Below are 18,713 nucleotides of genomic sequence, written 5' to 3'. Positions count from 1 at the left end.
TGTTCTGGCCAGAATTCAATCTGCAGTTGAGCCTCTTCTGTCCTCTTTATGTTTATTCCAATAGTCGCGCACGACCGGTATTATTTCTATACGAGTGCATTTATGTGCCGTTGCAAGAGTACTTGCGTATTATGCATAGGTATATGCTTGTATTCAGTGAGAGAGTCGAGGAAAAACATATATAGAGAAAAAGAAAGATAGAGAACAATATAGTCACTATTAAAACGGAAAAATTGAAGCAAACTCTGTTACGTTTCAAATTTCCCCTTTTTCGTTTCTATGAACGAAATATAAATTTAGAACTTTCAAATAAATATCATGTCATTATAAACTTGATTTGTACTGTTGCTTATTTTATACAGATGACGAACAGTAATGTATGTACATTAATTTTCCATATATTTTATATAAATATAGTTATTTTATTTTAATATATTGGATACGATTTATGAGATTAATTTGAAAAATACTGAAGAGGTTCGCGCATAAAATATATTGTGTATTCAATAATTTTCTCGTAGCACACTGGTTTGCACGTACTATTCGCTTGGTTAGCGTCACATTTAATTTTGCACGAGCGATTTGGTTTCTATTCAGTATTTCTATTCACACAGCGAATATATCTATTCCGCGTAAGCGCGTGTCCTAGTTTTACTTTTAAACTCGACGGGTGCTCACCTAGGCGATGAACCGGACTGAAACGGACGAGGCTCAATGCGCCATGATCCAAATCACAGTTTCTTCGCCGAGCCCGTTCCCTGGCGAGTTTCGCTCTCCTCCGTAAACAGCAAATTACCATTAACGCTAACAGCGGAAATCCCAGAATGCAGGACACGATAGGTATAATTATATTCTCCGGCGTAACTGAAAGATGCAAATTAGTCGTACGTTAGGATTTATTAGTGAATTAATACAATATTAATTTTGATATATTACTATAATACGTAGGTGTGTAATTCTCGACGACATTATTGTCTGCAACATGAATGTTAAGTATTTATCTTCTTTAGCGACGTAGAAGCTTTTAACAACTAGATTAACTAGAACAATATTTTTCGACGAGTCATTTTGATTATTTAGCAAGATTTAATATACTAGTGGTGCGATATTTGGTCGAATATCCCGTTTTTGTAGAATTATGTTTGATAACATCACAATTGTTCATATACGAATTAAATTTATTGGATTTACCCTATCAAATTATTGATATGTCAATTTTATTAGTTGCTGTCGATAATTGATTTACTAGATACGAATATGATTTTATACAATTATACGAAAAACTATGTAATTTGCCATGAAGTATATATGCCACACTCTCTAGTGATTCATATCATTCCTGTTCACAAAACAGATCTACATTATTATATAGACAAAAAGGGCATGCACTTCTTGAAAGTTTTTGTCAGTTCATGAAAATTTCAAGCGTGTAATAAAAGTGAAGTTGCTTGAATTGAATTAGTCGGTGTTATAAGACGGGGTTTAAGATGGTACTGATTAGACTTTCAGTCCGTATTTAAAAGAACTTAAATCCTAACTGTCTCTACTACAACGGAATTGTTCGATTAAAACTTTTTGCACAACGCATAATATAGTAATGTCGACATTTCTCAATAAAAGTGTCCTACTTCTCTTTTGGATTAAGCGCCATTTTCTCAGTATGTAATACATAAAGTTTGATTTAGCTTTACAGTATGCTATTTTTCCTGCACACGATGCAAAGAAAAGTCTGATTCTTTTGAGAACTTTTAATCAAGATAGCGGGCAACTTCTAGAGAACGAGATACCACACAACTTTTGGCTGGTACAACTTTATCTTCGACTTCATTAAATTATTTTTGCGGTAAATATTTGAAAGATAAAATTTAATTTATTACTGCATGTACATTAATTTACATTAATTATTTAAATTTGATTTATTTAAAATATTGGTGAGGGATATTAACTATTAATACATATAAATTCCTCTAACGATTATAACATGCCATGTTCTAAAAAAATTAGATATTCCATATTTCGCGTATTATGCGTGCTCGTCACGTTTCTTGTATTGTTTATTTATCGTGTTTCGCGTATTACTGTTCGTCGTAGTTCGAAAAATTAAGGACGTATTTTTAGATCGATATATTCGTGTTTTAGTAGTTGTTCCATAGCTATAAATTAGAGCTATTGTGGGGATTTGAATGAAGCACCGATTGCAGATTGTGCGAAGTCCAAAGTTTCTAAAGTTTTATAACGTCAACTAATTAATCCAACAGAAAACTGTGACACAAATAGCTCCGTCACCTTACCTAAGTACTTTACTGTTCGAAAAAGTGCTCTCTAGGTTCATTAAATGTCAATAGTTTATTAATTGTAAATCTCTTAAATTGCATCTGAAAAAGAATTAATTGCAAATTAATTCTGAAAGTACACACATAAAAATACATACTATACAAATAATTACTCAATATATTCTGAAGCCTAGTAAAAATATTTAATTGAAATTCTTAAATTAAAACAAAATTGATTTATTTATTATATGTATAAATATAAAGTCGCTTTTTTATTAATTTTATAAAATAAAAATTTTCTTTAAAAAAAAAAAATAGTTTTTGTTTGAACATATTAATGAGTTTTTCTACAATTTTTAATAGGTATATTTTAAGATTACATCATCAAGAAAATATTTTTTGTTAAAGATAATCATTACTTAAAAATACCCATTTAGAATCAATCAGAACATGGCAAAATCTAGACGATCTTTTTCTCTTAAGATTTTTGAAATTTGACGAGGTTATTACTGTATTTATTTTATTATTGGAGATTAATATAAGTGACTATGTATCTTTCTTTTGTGTTCCTTGGATCCGCTTGATAACATAATTTCGTTACCAACACAAGCATGGAAACTTCTTTGACCGATAATTATTCTTCCTGACGGATACTTGGAGATTCCGTCTTAATGTTTTGCTGAGGATAGCTAAAATGAATAGCCGAAACGTCCAAACATCGATGTAATCACATATCTTATGTTTTATTAAATAATTTTTCGTACTGCGCATTTCTTACCGCGCTGACTTTTTTAGCCAAATCCTTTTAGGCACATCGGTATGTGACAATTTGCATGTATCATGGTGATGGTAATCGAGTAAAGTATGTGTGTCTTTGATCGGCGAATGATGGTCAGTGCTATATTATTGTATTAACACATCGCTAACTTGTTAGTGGATTTGTGTTTTTCGTAATTCGCTGTATAACGAATGGTTAGCACTAATTACATTATCAATCAGATATCTCTCTCTCTCTCTCTCTCTCTTTCTCTCTCTCTCTCTCTCTCTTTCTCTGTCTCTCCTCCGCCTTTCTGTTTAAATCCCCTATGCTTCAACAACTTGTTTGTAATTTAACATCGCCGCGAGCGCGATCTTAATACTTCATACAAGCATCTAATTAAACGTCATCTCTCTCACGCAGTTAATATACCGTGTCTTCAAAATGAAACTAGCGCATCTTAAAATAACCAACATGATATAAGTTGCCGTGTATTTCTTGTAATAAAGTAGAGTTTAGTTTTAGCGTAATAGTGAGAACTATAGTAATGTGTTTGCAACTTACCCGTCGGATATACCAAAATTGTTGGCCTTTTGGGGTGCGGAATCGTTGGCATGGTAGGTCGACCAGCTCTCACTTCGACCGACATTTTCCTTTGTTCTGCAACTGAAATGAAATTCACTTTTGAATGGACTTTAGAGACCTCGATATACATTTTGATTTCTATTCGTAACCTGTTCCCGTCAGATGCACAGTCGTAATTGAGAGAAAAGGACGAAATAGAATAAAACTGAATTTTAATTACAAATTCTAATTATAGAGCATGTTTTTTTTTCTTATACTCGAGTTCTATTGCGCGTAGGTAATAGAGTTATAGCAGAATACAATCAGGAAGGTCCTGTCGCCTAACAATTCATCAATATGTATCGCTGTCATTTCTGATGAGTGCTTCGACTTGTTATATCGGGAAATTGAATGAGGAACGATTTTTATCTATCTCCTATTGGAATGCATGTTGGTTTGCTCATCGTTCAGCGAGCTTGGAATCAATAGCTGGCACCCGTAGCTCCGGTTTCAACGTGCGATTTGCACACGCTGGGAATCAGTTGGTGATGTTCGCGCCTCGTCAGAGACATGAAATTGCTGCCATTGCGCGCAGAACACAGAGAATCTTCACAAGAATCGAATTTCTTTGCGTTCCATTGTTGGATTTACTCAGTTTTACCCCCGAGATTCAAATTATTTCGCAAAGTAATGAACAAACGTCGTGACATGGAATATTTTTACCCGTTATATTCGAAGCAATATACCATATATTTAACGGATATTATTATATTGCTGTTTATGCAGAAAAAGGATATAAAAGAATATATTTTTACTATATAAATTGTTTTTAATAAAATTGTAATTAAATACAGTAATGTATACGTATACATACATTACATTGTATAAAATGAAATAAAAATCCTGTAGTGCGTATTATATTTAATCATACTGACATTTTAGCTTCATTATCACTTTTCTCATTAATATTTAATGTGCCTGCCTCAAGGGATGAAGAAAATATGAGAAGGGTTTTCCCATATATGCAGTGTATAATTCTATAATTTATGATCGCCAGGGAGTTATCTCTGTATCTTTTTCTTAGTAATGCTAAAAACGCCTTATAATATCATGTAAAGTAGCTCAAAGAGCTATTTAAAATGTGAGAGACCTTCCGTTCTCAATTTTCTGTTTTTATCGAATATTGATTTTGACAAATTATATAAATTGCAAATAAATATTTGTAAGTCTTTATCTAATAAATAAAAAGAAATTGAATAGTTATTTTCGATTTTCAAAGTATATTCTTTCCGTAGACAAACTTTTAATTTCTTTAGAATTGTTTACAAACACATTTAGAATTTTTTTAAATTCGACATTTCTTTTATTTTTTAACTTATCTAGAACAATTGCACGAACGCTTATTGTACTGTCTCATGAGAAAATTGACGGTGCGGATATTGTCTGTGGTCGAAATGTACGTGTAATAACAACGGACGGTAGATTATCGAGAATTTGCGATATCGCCGGACGTCAGGGGCAGATAATGCAGGATAATGCGCGCACGTAAAGGCTTGCCCAGCTGGTGTGGTTAGGGCGCAGCACAAATTGCGAAATGCAGTTTATCTCCTGCGGCGGTACAACGATTCCTCAGGAAATCGAATTAATTTTATTCATTGTCGCATTACTGTTAAACTTTATCAATTAGTTTTCGTGATGCATTTGCATCAAATTAACATTAGAATCAACTGCGCATATATATTTTATAGGAAAGAACTAATTGTTTAATCGCCAATTTAGAATCAGCCTGTCATCGAGTACCTATTACTTTTCGCCATTTCCAAGTCGCGATCCATAGTATAGATAAGATTCTCATTAGTCTCCTGATATTTCTTCTACAGGATTCGACGTATCTTTCTCCGATCGATTTCATCCGGTTTTTAGATCATCCTTGTTTTTTCGTGACAGTTTGCCGAATATTACTATTATCATTATATTAAATCATTTGGGGATGTACTTTAATTGCTTAAGCATGAAAAAAACCTCGACCGAATACAATACTCGCGAAGGAAAAGGAAATCGTATCTTGTGAAAAACAGCCCCAAACGTTTTTTGTCATGCTCAAGGGAGTGCCTGATCGTTTACTCAAGCCTACGCGATAAGATGAGATAACCTGAATTAGAGAAGAAAGAAAAAAATTGCTATCCTCGAATAAAAAAGTAAGATTAGTGGACTTCTCGATTATAAGAGACGATAAGGAGTGGCATTATTTATGAAGATAGAATTTATCTAAAGACTTTAGAAGAAAGGTGCAGCTTTTGAATGATGACAGTCGAAAGCGCTGCGTAAATAAATATATTTTCTCAATATTCAAAAAATACTTACTGATAAAACATAGAGCTTTGGATGTTTGGTTACACAAATCCAGGATATAAAGTTCAAACTGTCCTAAAAAAAAGAATAAAGTCGATTTATCAATCTACTGCGTTACGTAAAAATTTCCTGTTTTAATAAAACAGTGAAGTTTGAGATATTGCCGATATTTCAGTCGTTGCTAGCACTTTCGCGCGTTGAGCTAAATTGTCCTATCAAATTTTAGTCTTTTAGTAGAAACACGTCTTCTCCTCTTGCTGCTTGTCCGTGAGAGCCTACGAGAGAGATTTTCTGGTTGCCAGAAAATGATACTTACGACGTGCCTGTTATCTAACTAGGTCGGCTAGTCCGTTGTGAAAAATCTCGTTTCACGGAACATATTCATGTGAAAGAAATAATCAATTCCCTTCGAATCTCTTGGCATTATACGATCGTTCGCATCAAGAAGCAAAAGTGTGAGAGAATCTTATAATTGTTGAACACACACAACGTGCTAGTTCTCCTGCAAAGAATTGTCAATTTAAAGAATAGAATGTGGGAGAATAACGACCCATACACGCGCATATATTGACAAAATTTTCTGATGATCTAAATCCTGTCTTCGTGAGAACGCGAAAAGATCCTTTCGTCTTATCAACAAGTTTTCATCTTCTGCAGTAGAGTCTGTATATCTATATATTATCACGCACGTTTCTCGACTGCCCGCCGCGTAAAAGCAAGTGCAGGTTAACAGCTCTATCTGCATTTCCCACATTTTGGCACGCTATCGGAATACGAGCGGTATGTTGTACGTAACGTATATGGCCGCAGGAAGTTGGTAGTCCATATTACCTCAACATCATGGAATGCCAAGGTATTTACGTCGCTTACGTATACGGGTTCGTCGTATAGTGGTTTCGAGACAGGCGAGATGTTCGGTCCGGGTTTGCATACGACGTTGCAGACCGGCAGACCCTGTATAGGCACATTCGCTTTTATGCACATGCATGTACGAATGTGAACTCAGGCATTTCTAGTTTACGTACGCGAAAGACACATGCCAGCGTATATGGGTGAGATTAGAATCGACATTATAACTGTCTAGCTATCTGTTCATCTGGCCGCGTTTGCGGGGTTTCATCTTGAGAATGGTAGATTTGGATTCCTATTAGAATATCTCGAGAGGCAGGGAATTTCTTTTAAGTCTAATATATAATTTCTTCTTGCTTCTACTCGTTATATCATATCACTCTATAGAATAGATATTGATTACATGACGAGATTACACTTTTTTGATATTTGATTGCGACGTTTAATCTCTGGTATCATTTGCCGAATATAGTATGACACCAGGGTTGGACAGAAGTAAAAAGAAAAACGCAGCTTTGTTTTTGTGGGTGACTAATATAATTCTCATGCCGCCGGTCAGATTTTGTTTAGTCCTAGAGGAGGTCATTTGAATCACGTCATTTATCATGCACTCCGCATTAATTAGGGCAACCTCGATCATATCATAGATAAACTGCACGATTTATCCAGCCTACTCTCTCACCTTCCGCCACTTCCGCTTCACGCTCTTGTTATCTTTCTTTGGGTCACGAAAGCCCATTTTGACCTTTAACTACATCATCATTGAAATTAGAACTTGGAAACCGTTAATTTGCCACTTCTAAGTTTGGAGTTGAGAGGTCGCGGTCAAGGTTTAACTAAACATTTCCTAGGTTGTACACGAGATTTATCTACTAAATGTAGATCAGGAATGCAAAACTGTTCAATTGTTTACTGACTTAAGCAACAGCTTCTTAATTGGTTTGCTTCTCACTGCACGTCATGCAGTGTCATTATGAAACATGGTTTCGTTAGTGAGTTAGATCCTCTACTCTCTCATCGAGGTAGTTATCAATCGTAATTGCTTCTCGTGAGTCTCATTAATTCTCACCAATAGCATCGGTTTATTAATTTTCCGTTTACCATGAAACAGTCGTGACCGATGCAATGTTGCTTGCACGCCATGGTCTTTGAAGGTTCGACTCTTTGGAACATTATGAGTATACAATATTCAAATCTAAAGACCGTCAATGTAAAAATATAATTAATACGAATACGAAGGCCTATAACAGTCTAGCTTGGATCTTAGTTGATTATATATAATTTTGCGTGAATTTATATACTAATACATGTAGTCTTTTCTAAATTGCGCGTCGAACAATTGTCGGTCTTCAAACGCAATTCTAATAAACTACTGTAGTACTATCATGAATTAAATTGATTAACAGTTTAAGAAGGTTCGAGCGTTACTTTGGAGTAAAAAATGCAACTGAAAGAAATTGTCATTATCGCGATTCGGTATCATGCGCAATATTAATGTAATAAATTGTGGATATTATTTATGTGCTGTATTCTTAGTAAATTATTAGTGAATAGAATATTAACAAATGTATAAGATTGTCAACGACTCGAGAAGTCGAGTATACACTTGGCAACGTTGCACTTCGCGACGTGACGGGCAGTGACAGATTATCGCGAATTGTAAGGAAGAAATACAGAATCGCGGACAATAAAGCTTTGAATCCATACGGTCAAATCTGATTGTCTTGTTTTGTACACAATTGTTGATATTTTATCTGTCAAATCCTAGTTTTTCAAAGTCCTAAGTTGGCTGAGTGTGTATAAATCGGTAATTATCTACTTCGGAACGATTGTCTCGGAATAAGACGCTATGTTAAAATTTCAAAGTGACATTACAAAAAAACTAGACGGTCAATATTGTTCAAATTGTGGGATTATTTGTATACAGTGTTATCATATTAAAAAATTAAGTCTCTAAATTGGATTTTGACTAACGCTTGAACCTCCTTAATAATTAATTGATGATTTTTTTGGCATCTTATATCGATGTTAAACTATATTAAAATCTGAAAATAATTCTTCTTATTGCGAAAAATATTACTTGTTCTCAGCGCGCAGTTTAGAGAAGACTACATATATTAGTATATAAATTCACGCGAGATTACGAGTACAATCTCGTTCCAAAATTGCTGAGAAAAAATGACATGTAGAAACGTGATTGTGACGTGAGGTTGGAGACCTAAATACAATCGTCCCCGACACACAATAATAAATACTTTTATTTTCTTTGCTTCTTTCGCAATATCAGGAAGCAAATGTTGCTTGCAAAGGAAATATCTCCAAAAAATAATTAATAGGGAAAAATATGCTGAAATTAATTGCAATAATAAAAAAAATACGTATAAAATATTTTTTTAAAACGTATTGATAAATAAATGTTTTATAAATGTATAAAAATTCAATATTTGGAACAATATAAATGGTATTTTACACTTATATACTGCACTTTTAACTTTAATAGAGTTTCTTAATGCAGCATGATAAAAGGTTAACAGGATTTTGTTATTATGCCTTTTAAAAGTAACATGCTTTGTACAAGACCAAAGTGTTAGTTTTTAATTTCCAAACTGAAAGATATGTCGATAAGCAATTTATTTTCAGTTTCTCGGAGGTTTAGTACGGAAAAGTATTTTTCTATGAAAATTGAACGAAAGTTTCGTTGATGCAAAAGATACAGTTTATTTTTCTGAAATAGTGCAAAAGAATAGTCTCTTCCTTCAATATATCTGAATATCTATATCCACTCCTCTTTCCTTTTCAAAGTAGATGTTTCAAGGTAGATAAATATTTTTAAATTTTTAATATGTCTGCTTGTCAAATTTTTTTCGAACAGAACGATTTTCTCGCAAGAATTTACAATACATTTTATTTCTTAATATTGATGAAATTTTAGTTATGTTGCAAATATTTTCTGAAAAAATGTAAACATAAATTCTCCACGTTCTTTGAGAGTGAAATAATTATATTACAACTTTTATTGGAAAAAATATATGAAAGAGTGAGCCGCCAGTTTTTTTCTATCTCATAGGAACAAAAAGTTACCGCTGATATAATATCTATCTTTGTTCCTCTGTGATCGACTACTCTTGTTTCAAATCGTATTGAAGCTCACGTATTTTATTCCTTTATCCTGGAAAAATACAAGTATTGCGATTTTTATGTCTCAGTGAATTGAAAAACTATGTAAATAATGGTTTATCATTCTTGGTGTATTCTTCATATATTACGAGAAGAAAAACGGAATATGCAAATGTCACAGTGACGAAATAAAATATAAGACAATAAATGTCACAATGTGAATAAATAAAGAAATAACGTTTTATAAACAGAACAGACAGAAACGAATTACTTACGTAAAGATTACTTGTATCTTTAGAAATTAAATAAAAATTATTTTAAACTTGAAGTAAATATATATCTCTTATTTTACGCGAATACAAGGAGCTTGACTGTAAGATTATCGTAAAATATTATTTGGCTTTTCGATTAATATTCATATTTGATTATTTTTTATTACGGACGTGCAAAGTAGAATTTATCAATCCGATAGAATTGGTCATAATTTTACAGTAAGAATGAAAGATCGTAAAACTTATCACGTTTATATTTGTGATTCGTCGATATGTCATGCCATTGCTTCAATGTGCCATAAATTTATGTATTATATATATCATAAACTATACGTAATCTTGTGTGACATTTGCCTAGAAAGGCCGTGCTATAGCGAAAATGACATTCACAAAGACTATGCGCAAACTAAATTTATCATAAAGTGGCGTGTCGTTTGATGCATGCTCTTCCAAAGCATATTCAATTTTCCGATGATAGACAGATTAATTATAAACATGGTCTAATCCAAGCTTGGAGATTAACGATTAAAACATTATTCTTATACAAAAATTGATTATTAAAAAGAGAAACGTGTGAATGAAAAGTTAGATTTAAATATAATAATTTTTACTACTTATTTTTGAAACGGACAGAGATACGCGTTTTAGAATAGATACAGTCAATACCAGATGATTCCAATAGGAATAACAGAGTTGCGCGAAGCATTAAGCATTGCGTGAAATTGGCGGCGTTATTGTCAAACTTTCCAACAAGAAGTTCATATAGAGTTCAACTGATCACATGAATAAGTCCGAAGCAGCTCCAACAAACTTAGAGATAGAGTAGTTATTCACATCTGTACAAGGAATAATTCATAAATATATAATTGTAAAGTTTTATTGGCTGAATAATTTCATTTTCTCCATTGTAAAAGTTTTAAATTCTTTACTGTTCTTGTGATGATAGCAAAATTGTAGTATATATATAAATATCAAAAAAGATTATTTGTCGCAGCTTTTCAGTTTTTAATATTTTGTACTTTTGTAATCAAAATCTTTAAATTAAAGTTCTATTAAAATGAATTTTATTTAAAATAAATTCAAGATTCGATCTGATCTTGTTAAGTACTTATAATTTAAAATGTATGACTTTCGTTTTTTTTTTAAAAAAGATTGAACTAAACTTGTTCAATGAATCGGTAATTTAAAGAAAATGTGTTAAGAAATATTTATATATGTATAGTCATTTTATTCTTTAATTCATATTTCTCTTATCATAAATAATTTTACTATTATATTTATTATACCATAATACACTAGACTTGAGATCTGAACAATTTCGGCGACCATAAGTTTTGCATCTATTAAATGTTTGTGAAAACGTTTTTTCGATTATTATAGATCTCTAATGGTTATTAAAGCTATTAAGGTTTTTCTAATGCGTTGCATTTTAGTTTGTAAAAAAAAAAAAGGAATTCATTAATTGTACAAACGTTTATCTTTAAGTTTATAAATTGTAAAACACAATATATCACGTGCTCTAAAACGTATTTGTCAAAATTGAAAAAAACATAAGTTGACGACAAAGAATTTACGGGATTTATACTTTCATGAAGATAAATGGCGAGAAAGAGGATGCACATGGCGCATTGTAAAACGTCGTGATGACTTCTCCGTGACGGACAGCGTAATCTTTATTTTTTGCTGAATTCCTCGTAATTTCCTATCTTTTGGTAAGAAATTACGCAGAGAGGATGAGGAATTTGCCGCGTGCATTGCACATTCTTGAATTATATTCTGAACGTGCTCCTTGGTCTTGGGAGTTTGCATGAGCACCCTCACGTTGTACCCTCGCTAAATTTATTCAAGATTGAATCACTACATTACATCCGGCGCTATATTCCACGTTATGAGTAAACTTCTTGTCTGGTGATATCTGGGATAATATAAGATTTTTATTGCTCAACTTAGAAGTTTTTACTTTTACTTGCGTATAATAAGATCAGCAGATGCTGGCATTCCGCTCCAGCGTATTGTCGAGAAATATTATTGTTAATTCTTTCCATGCAGAAGTGGTTACTTAGAGGATACTTATTTTTTACTTAATTTAGTAAAAATTTTATTTACTACGTATATGTTACAATGATGCGAGTTCTATTTATTAATCAAGAGTAAGATGCTCAACTAATTCCGTATATAACATTTTATTTCCAGAAATAATTTCCATTGTAACTGCGCTCTTATTTCTTGGCAGTTGATATATTAATAAATATTTGAGGTGCACGACAGATTATCGACTCTGTGACTAATTGATTGGTGCTATTCCAATTCTTGGATAAAATATCGATTGCTGTCTGTAAATATAATATTAATATTTTTCTGCTTCTATATTTTCCACTTAATTCAATTAATACAATTTATTAGTATTTACCTTATTTTTTACAGAATTAGATTTAGCATTACTTTAACATTTACATCGTTAAATTTTAATATATGTCTTTCAACATATTATTAAGATTCAATAAGATGCTATAAGCATCAAAAATTGTTAGATTGCTTGTCAATTTAACTAAAAGTGATATTACTGCGGTAGTTGTTTAGTGTTGCGTTGTAAGTCTGAAAAAATTTTCGGCACGCGATTAGAGGGACTACATACGCAGTATATAAAATTCACACATAAATCTAATGAGCATTTGTGATCCAGCTTTGACCGTTATTGGTTTCCTTCTTCTTGAATGTTTATTGTTTATCAATTGTACGGTCTTAAAAAGAATTTAGTATTTGACAATTTATTAGGTTACGTGAACGAATCTTCATCATTCTTGAAAAAGCATTTTAATGGAACAATGTCAAAGAGATATCTTTTTACATTAACAATTGAAGTCTCAGTTGGCAAGATTCTCTCGGTTACGTTTTAGTGTTCCTCTCTGTGGACGTTCTCGCGGAAAAGCTTTCTTCTGCGAGAATAACTCGCGTCAAACTTCTCGAAACAATTAGTTTCAAACGCTAACGAGTCGTAATTATTGCATCAACGTACGGCGCGTTACTGTATAATAGAAATAGATTATTATGCTTGGGTTGTTTTACTGAAATTGCAAATTTTTATGTTGTTATAAAATTATCGATTCATCTGCACGTTATATTAAATGAGATCGAAAGATAATTGCTGTCATGCACAAAAATGTCAATGTAGCAAATTGTGAAGTTCGCCACAATAAACTCGAGTGTTGGCTGTCGTGTGCTCGAATTGTTGTAAAACTGTTTTGAAAATTTATGGCTTTTGCCAGGAACGTATGTATATGTGTTATATGTAACCACTACTGTTCGATTCATGGCAGACATTTTTGTCGATAAAGCATATGAAATGTTAACATATCCAGTTGAAACTTTATATTGCCTGAATTTTTGCAAGAATATGTTGAGATAAAACTTATGAAGAGCACAATTTTTATTATTTTTGTGTGGTCATGTTAAATATTTAAAATTGATTCGGATATAATACGGCATGTATACTATTTTATATTGCAAAAGTAAACGCTACGTAATTAAAGTGACTCTATTTTACAGCAGTTATAGCATAATCTGGCTACAAACAATTTGAAGCTTTCAGTTATCGTATACCCTTCATCCAGATCTGGCGAGAAAGGATACATGTTATAAAGTTTACGTGTGCAGCATATAGTATACACTGTATTCTCGTAGAAAAACGTGTAGACTGACATACGTGGTAATTTTTCCCAAGCTTATAGAGTGACGTTACTTTCCACACGTACATCTTCCCCGTCTTGCTTCCGGGGCCACTTGCAATATTTTTCGCACTCAGGTTCTAGATGTAATCCAGCAGAGAAATATTGTCAGCCAAGTATGCGCACGTGTCGGAAAGTATTAAATTCCGCATAAGGATGAGACTCACTGTTATATTTATTATATTATGTACTAGTAAAATCACGCTATTTAATAAGCGCAACCGACCGTGCCACAGTATATATACTTTAAATTCTTACTTCAGTCATTACAATTTGTATTTGCCAAAGAATGTGTAGAATGTGCAGTTTACATCAAGAGTTGCGGTTTCAGCGAGATACAGTTACCGTCGACGAAAGAAATAAAATATAATTTTTTCTGAAATTTAATATCCTCTGCGACGAAAATGCATATGAAAAAAAGTATGTATAAACACGTATTGGTAGTATATTATATTTCTTTGGAAAATAAATTATTCTTTTTTTTAGACAGATTTGAAAAATAATAACCTCGAATAGATTCAATCGAGGGCGAATATCATCGAGCTTTTGCTCGTAGAATTCGTCCACTTTTAAAATCCCGTTCTCATTCTTTTCCCCGTCCGTTTCGGGACTTTTCTCGTAGATTTTCTAAAACTTGTTTTCACTGTAAACGACATTATATCTCCGGCAACGCGGAATCTTTCCTGTTTCCATGAAAGTTCAATTTAGACTTGGGCGAATCTCATTCTAAAATTTCCTACCTTAAACGCAGCGATATGAAACTTTACAATCTATTACATAGTGCTTTTGTACATATATATAATCATTAAAGTGCAACAAAACATAATTTTTTTTATAACTGCGGTTTTATCGTCGAAATTTTCCATGGAAATGCGTTGCCATTAATTCAAATAAAAGCGATGTGTTTTGCAGATTTTACACTCCTGCAGTTTTGATATCAATTTTCTTATACTATGTCTCTTTTCATAACGTATGAGATATCACAAAAGAAGAGAGAGTTTGAACAAAATTGTCTATCTACTTATATAGATTATATTATGATTGTCCATTGTTTTTCTCTTATATGTATACTTCTGCAGAGAATAAACTCTTTACCGTCTATGAATATAATTCTATCTTTTCTTGATTCTCTTTTGATTAATATACGAAAGTATACATTTGCAAACTTTAAATACCACTTTAAATACCTGCAGTGTTACCTCCTCGTTAACCCAGATCACTAATGTGGATTTATCCGATGACGCATTGGAGCCGTGGTAACGAGAAAATGTGATCTTGCCCAATTCAATTTGATCGGCTAACTAAATACAATTAAGTCATGGTTTATTAATTATTGCCCTCTTGTTCAGCACAATTCTATATTCTAATTAATATTAAAATTCTCGCATAATTTTCAGTGCTCTCTGCTGAATTCTTAAAGGTGATCTATTCTTAATGGAAATTTTCATGCTGTGATGCCTCTTTCGCAACTTTTGAATATTTCAATTTAAATTAAATTTATCTGATATGATAAAGCATTCAATTCGCATACGTATGTATATATATGAGTTAATTAAAATAGCCTACACGATTTATCAACGCTTTTTAATGTTCTTATTAATAGCTTTATTTTAATTTTCTATGTTAAATAGTTCTATAATCAGTTTTAATTTTTTAAAAGTAGAAATTGGTGTTGAACTTAACGCTAATATGCAAATATAAAATCAAAATTTTATAATTTGCAAATATTATAGAAGAGCTGCAATAAATTAGATTTAATAAACTAACTGCTCGTTGAAAGAGATTTTTTTTAAAAATGATAAATAAATAAAGAATCTTCTATTTCTGTTTTTATGAATTACGTCAGGTGCACTTCTGTGTTTTATAAATAGAGTAAAGGATAGCGAAAGGAATGGTTAAATACAGTTGATTAATGAATTACGTTAGTTTGAAATAATTAAAGAGCTACAAACCGTTTATATGAGGAGAATGAAAATAAACTCTCGCTTTTCCATGATTTCACGATTAGAATATGAATTAGTACGTTTCCAGTATGCTTTTAACGCCATGCGATACCTATAACTGTCACTGCAATTACGCGTCATACCGCTCACTAATTGCGACCCAGACACACGGGGCAGAGCGTGGGTGTTGGCGAATAAGAGCGAGAAATATTGATGAATGCAGAACGAATACCGAAGGTTTTGAGCACGAAAGTCGAGAGATCGAATAAGGATAAGAGGAACCGGTACGAGTGATGCCAGGAAGAACTGAGATACTTTGCTTATGGGTGAACGAAAATACTTTCACCGATACATGTACTAAAGCTGATATGTTTTCTCGTTCCAGAAACGAATAGCGCACGAAGACTTAATTGCACTTTCATATTGATTTTTTTTGGCTGTAATTAATTAATTAATAAATAATATTAATATATGACTTTTGCTTAAATATTCTACTAGATAGATAGAATAATAATATTCTCATTTTGCATATTTTTTTTAAATAAAGGAATAGTTGGTTTAATATATGTGGATTTTAGTCTTTTAATTTAGCCACGTGGTTGTGGTTGTGAGTAAAATTTCTAGCTTAGAGGCGATGACTGTTCTGTGGTACGATCCTATATACATAGACTATGATTTACTGCAGAAACTTTCAACAACTTTCAAAAAGCATTCCTAAAGCGTAACAATGTGAGTTCGAGAATGTACGCGTATGGAAGAAGTTCGAAAGTATTTATAATGGCTTTAAATTCCTCAAGAATTATGATACGATACTTGTAAATAATGTAAATTATATTGGGCATACATTTTCCATTAACATTTTGTTTTATAGATAGTTTATATATTGTGTTAAAACTATATGCACAGTAAAAAAACTACATGCATCACATTTTCGTGTATATGTTAAATGATAAATAAATAAAGAATCTTCTATTTCTGTTTTTATGAATTACGTCAGATGCACTTCTGTGTTTTATAAATAGAGTAAAGGATAGCGAAAGGAATGGTTAAATACAGTTGATTAATGAATTACGTTAGTTTGAAATAATTAAAGAGCTACAAACCGTTTATATGAGGAGAATGAAAATAAACTCTCGCTTTTCCATGATTTCACGATTAGAATATGAATTAGTACGTTTCCAGTATGCTTTTAACGCCATGCGATACCTATAACTGTCACTGCAATTACGCGTCATACCGCTCACTAATTGCGACCCAGACACACGGGGCAGAGCGTGGGTGTTGGCGAATAAGAGCGAGAAATATTGATGAATGCAGAACGAATACCGAAGGTTTTGAGCACGAAAGTCGAGAGATCGAATAAGGATAAGAGGAACCGGTACGAGTGATGCCAGGAAGAACTGAGATACTTTGCTTATGGGTGAACGAAAATACTTTCACCGATACATGTACTAAAGCTGATATGTTTTCTCGTTCCAGAAACGAATAGCGCACGAAGACTTAATTGCACTTTCATATTGATTTTTTTTGGCTGTAATTAATTAATTAATAAATAATATTAATATATGACTTTTGCTTAAATATTCTACTAGATAGATAGAATAATAATATTCTCATTTTGCATATTTTTTTTAAATAAAGGAATAGTTGGTTTAATATATGTGGATTTTAGTCTTTTAATTTAGCCACGTGGTTGTGGTTGTGAGTAAAATTTCTAGCTTAGAGGCGATGACTGTTCTGTGGTACGATCCTATATACATAGACTATGATTTACTGCAGAAACTTTCAACAACTTTCAAAAAGCATTCCTAAAGCGTAACAATGTGAGTTCGAGAATGTACGCGTATGGAAGAAGTTCGAAAGTATTTATAATGGCTTTAAATTCCTCAAGAATTATGATACGATACTTGTAAATAATGTAAATTATATTGGGCATACATTTTCCATTAACATTTTGTTTTATAGATAGTTTATATATTGTGTTAAAACTATATGCACAGTAAAAAAACTACATGCATCACATTTTCGTGTATATGTTATTTATTAAATATTTTATATTAAATGTTCTAAATATTAAATTTGTTGAACGGTACCATAATATTTTCATATATTTGATTATTATAGATTAAAACATTGTCGTTACAAAGGATTTATCGAAGGAAAAACATAAGTATGTGTAATCGGTTCGGAGATGTCGCGTGATTGTTGTATTATAATAATCGTTTCGAGAATGTCGTGCAAAATATCGCGCGTTTATAATTGTTTGTATATTAGTCATTTATGGTCAAGCTGGATCTTGAATGCTTGTAATATAATTTTCATGTGAATTTATATGTAATTTAGCCGTAAATGGCTTATTCTTATCGGTATTTATATAATTCGAAACTCTCACGGTCCAAAGAGTTGATATTGTTGCAATAATAATTTCTTTTTACATTTGTATGTTACAATTTATTAATATTGCAGTTACAAAGAACTTATCGAAATAGGAGCTTAATATTCATGATCGACTAGAGAATATTGTACAAAATGTCACGTAATTGTTGAATTTTAATAATCGTTTCGAGAGTGCCGTAAAAAGTATCGCGCAATCGTAATTGTCCGCATTTTCACGAATATTATGTAAGTGCAATAAACTCTAATTTGAGAAAAGGAAAATGTCTGGGAGTCATCTATCCCTTTTGTTCTTTTTAAAATCTTTTATTTAAATTTAAATAAATATTATAGAAGACGTAGAAATTTTTACTTGTAAAATTATAAAATCTTATACCTGAGAGAGAAAGAGATTTTTTTTTAAATATATTACATAATTATATATTTTAAATATTTATTTAAAGTACGAATAACAAATGAGTAAGTAA

At 32.1% G+C, this 18,713-nt stretch overlaps 1 protein-coding gene across 1 annotated transcript in view; it reads right to left on the bottom strand.

Annotated features, from left to right (window-relative positions):
* The window catches only part of LOC108782391 (uncharacterized), a 41,421-nt gene that overhangs the window by 11,253 nt on the left and 11,455 nt on the right, over positions 1-18,713 (bottom strand). The window contains exons 2-3 of the mRNA XM_018550668.1: positions 3,595-3,696; positions 679-864 (exon numbers count right to left, since the gene is read on the bottom strand). Coding sequence (XP_018406170.1) covers positions 679-864; positions 3,595-3,679 — 271 coding nt within the window. The 5' untranslated portion in view covers positions 3,680-3,696. The remainder of the gene's footprint in view (positions 1-678; positions 865-3,594; positions 3,697-18,713) is intronic.

Source organism: Cyphomyrmex costatus, unplaced genomic scaffold (genome assembly GCF_001594065.2).
Source record: "Cyphomyrmex costatus isolate MS0001 unplaced genomic scaffold, Ccosl1.0 scaffold125, whole genome shotgun sequence".
NCBI classification, from domain to species: Eukaryota; Metazoa; Arthropoda; class Insecta; order Hymenoptera; family Formicidae; genus Cyphomyrmex; species Cyphomyrmex costatus.
This window is presented reverse-complemented; position numbering and strand designations above follow the sequence as displayed.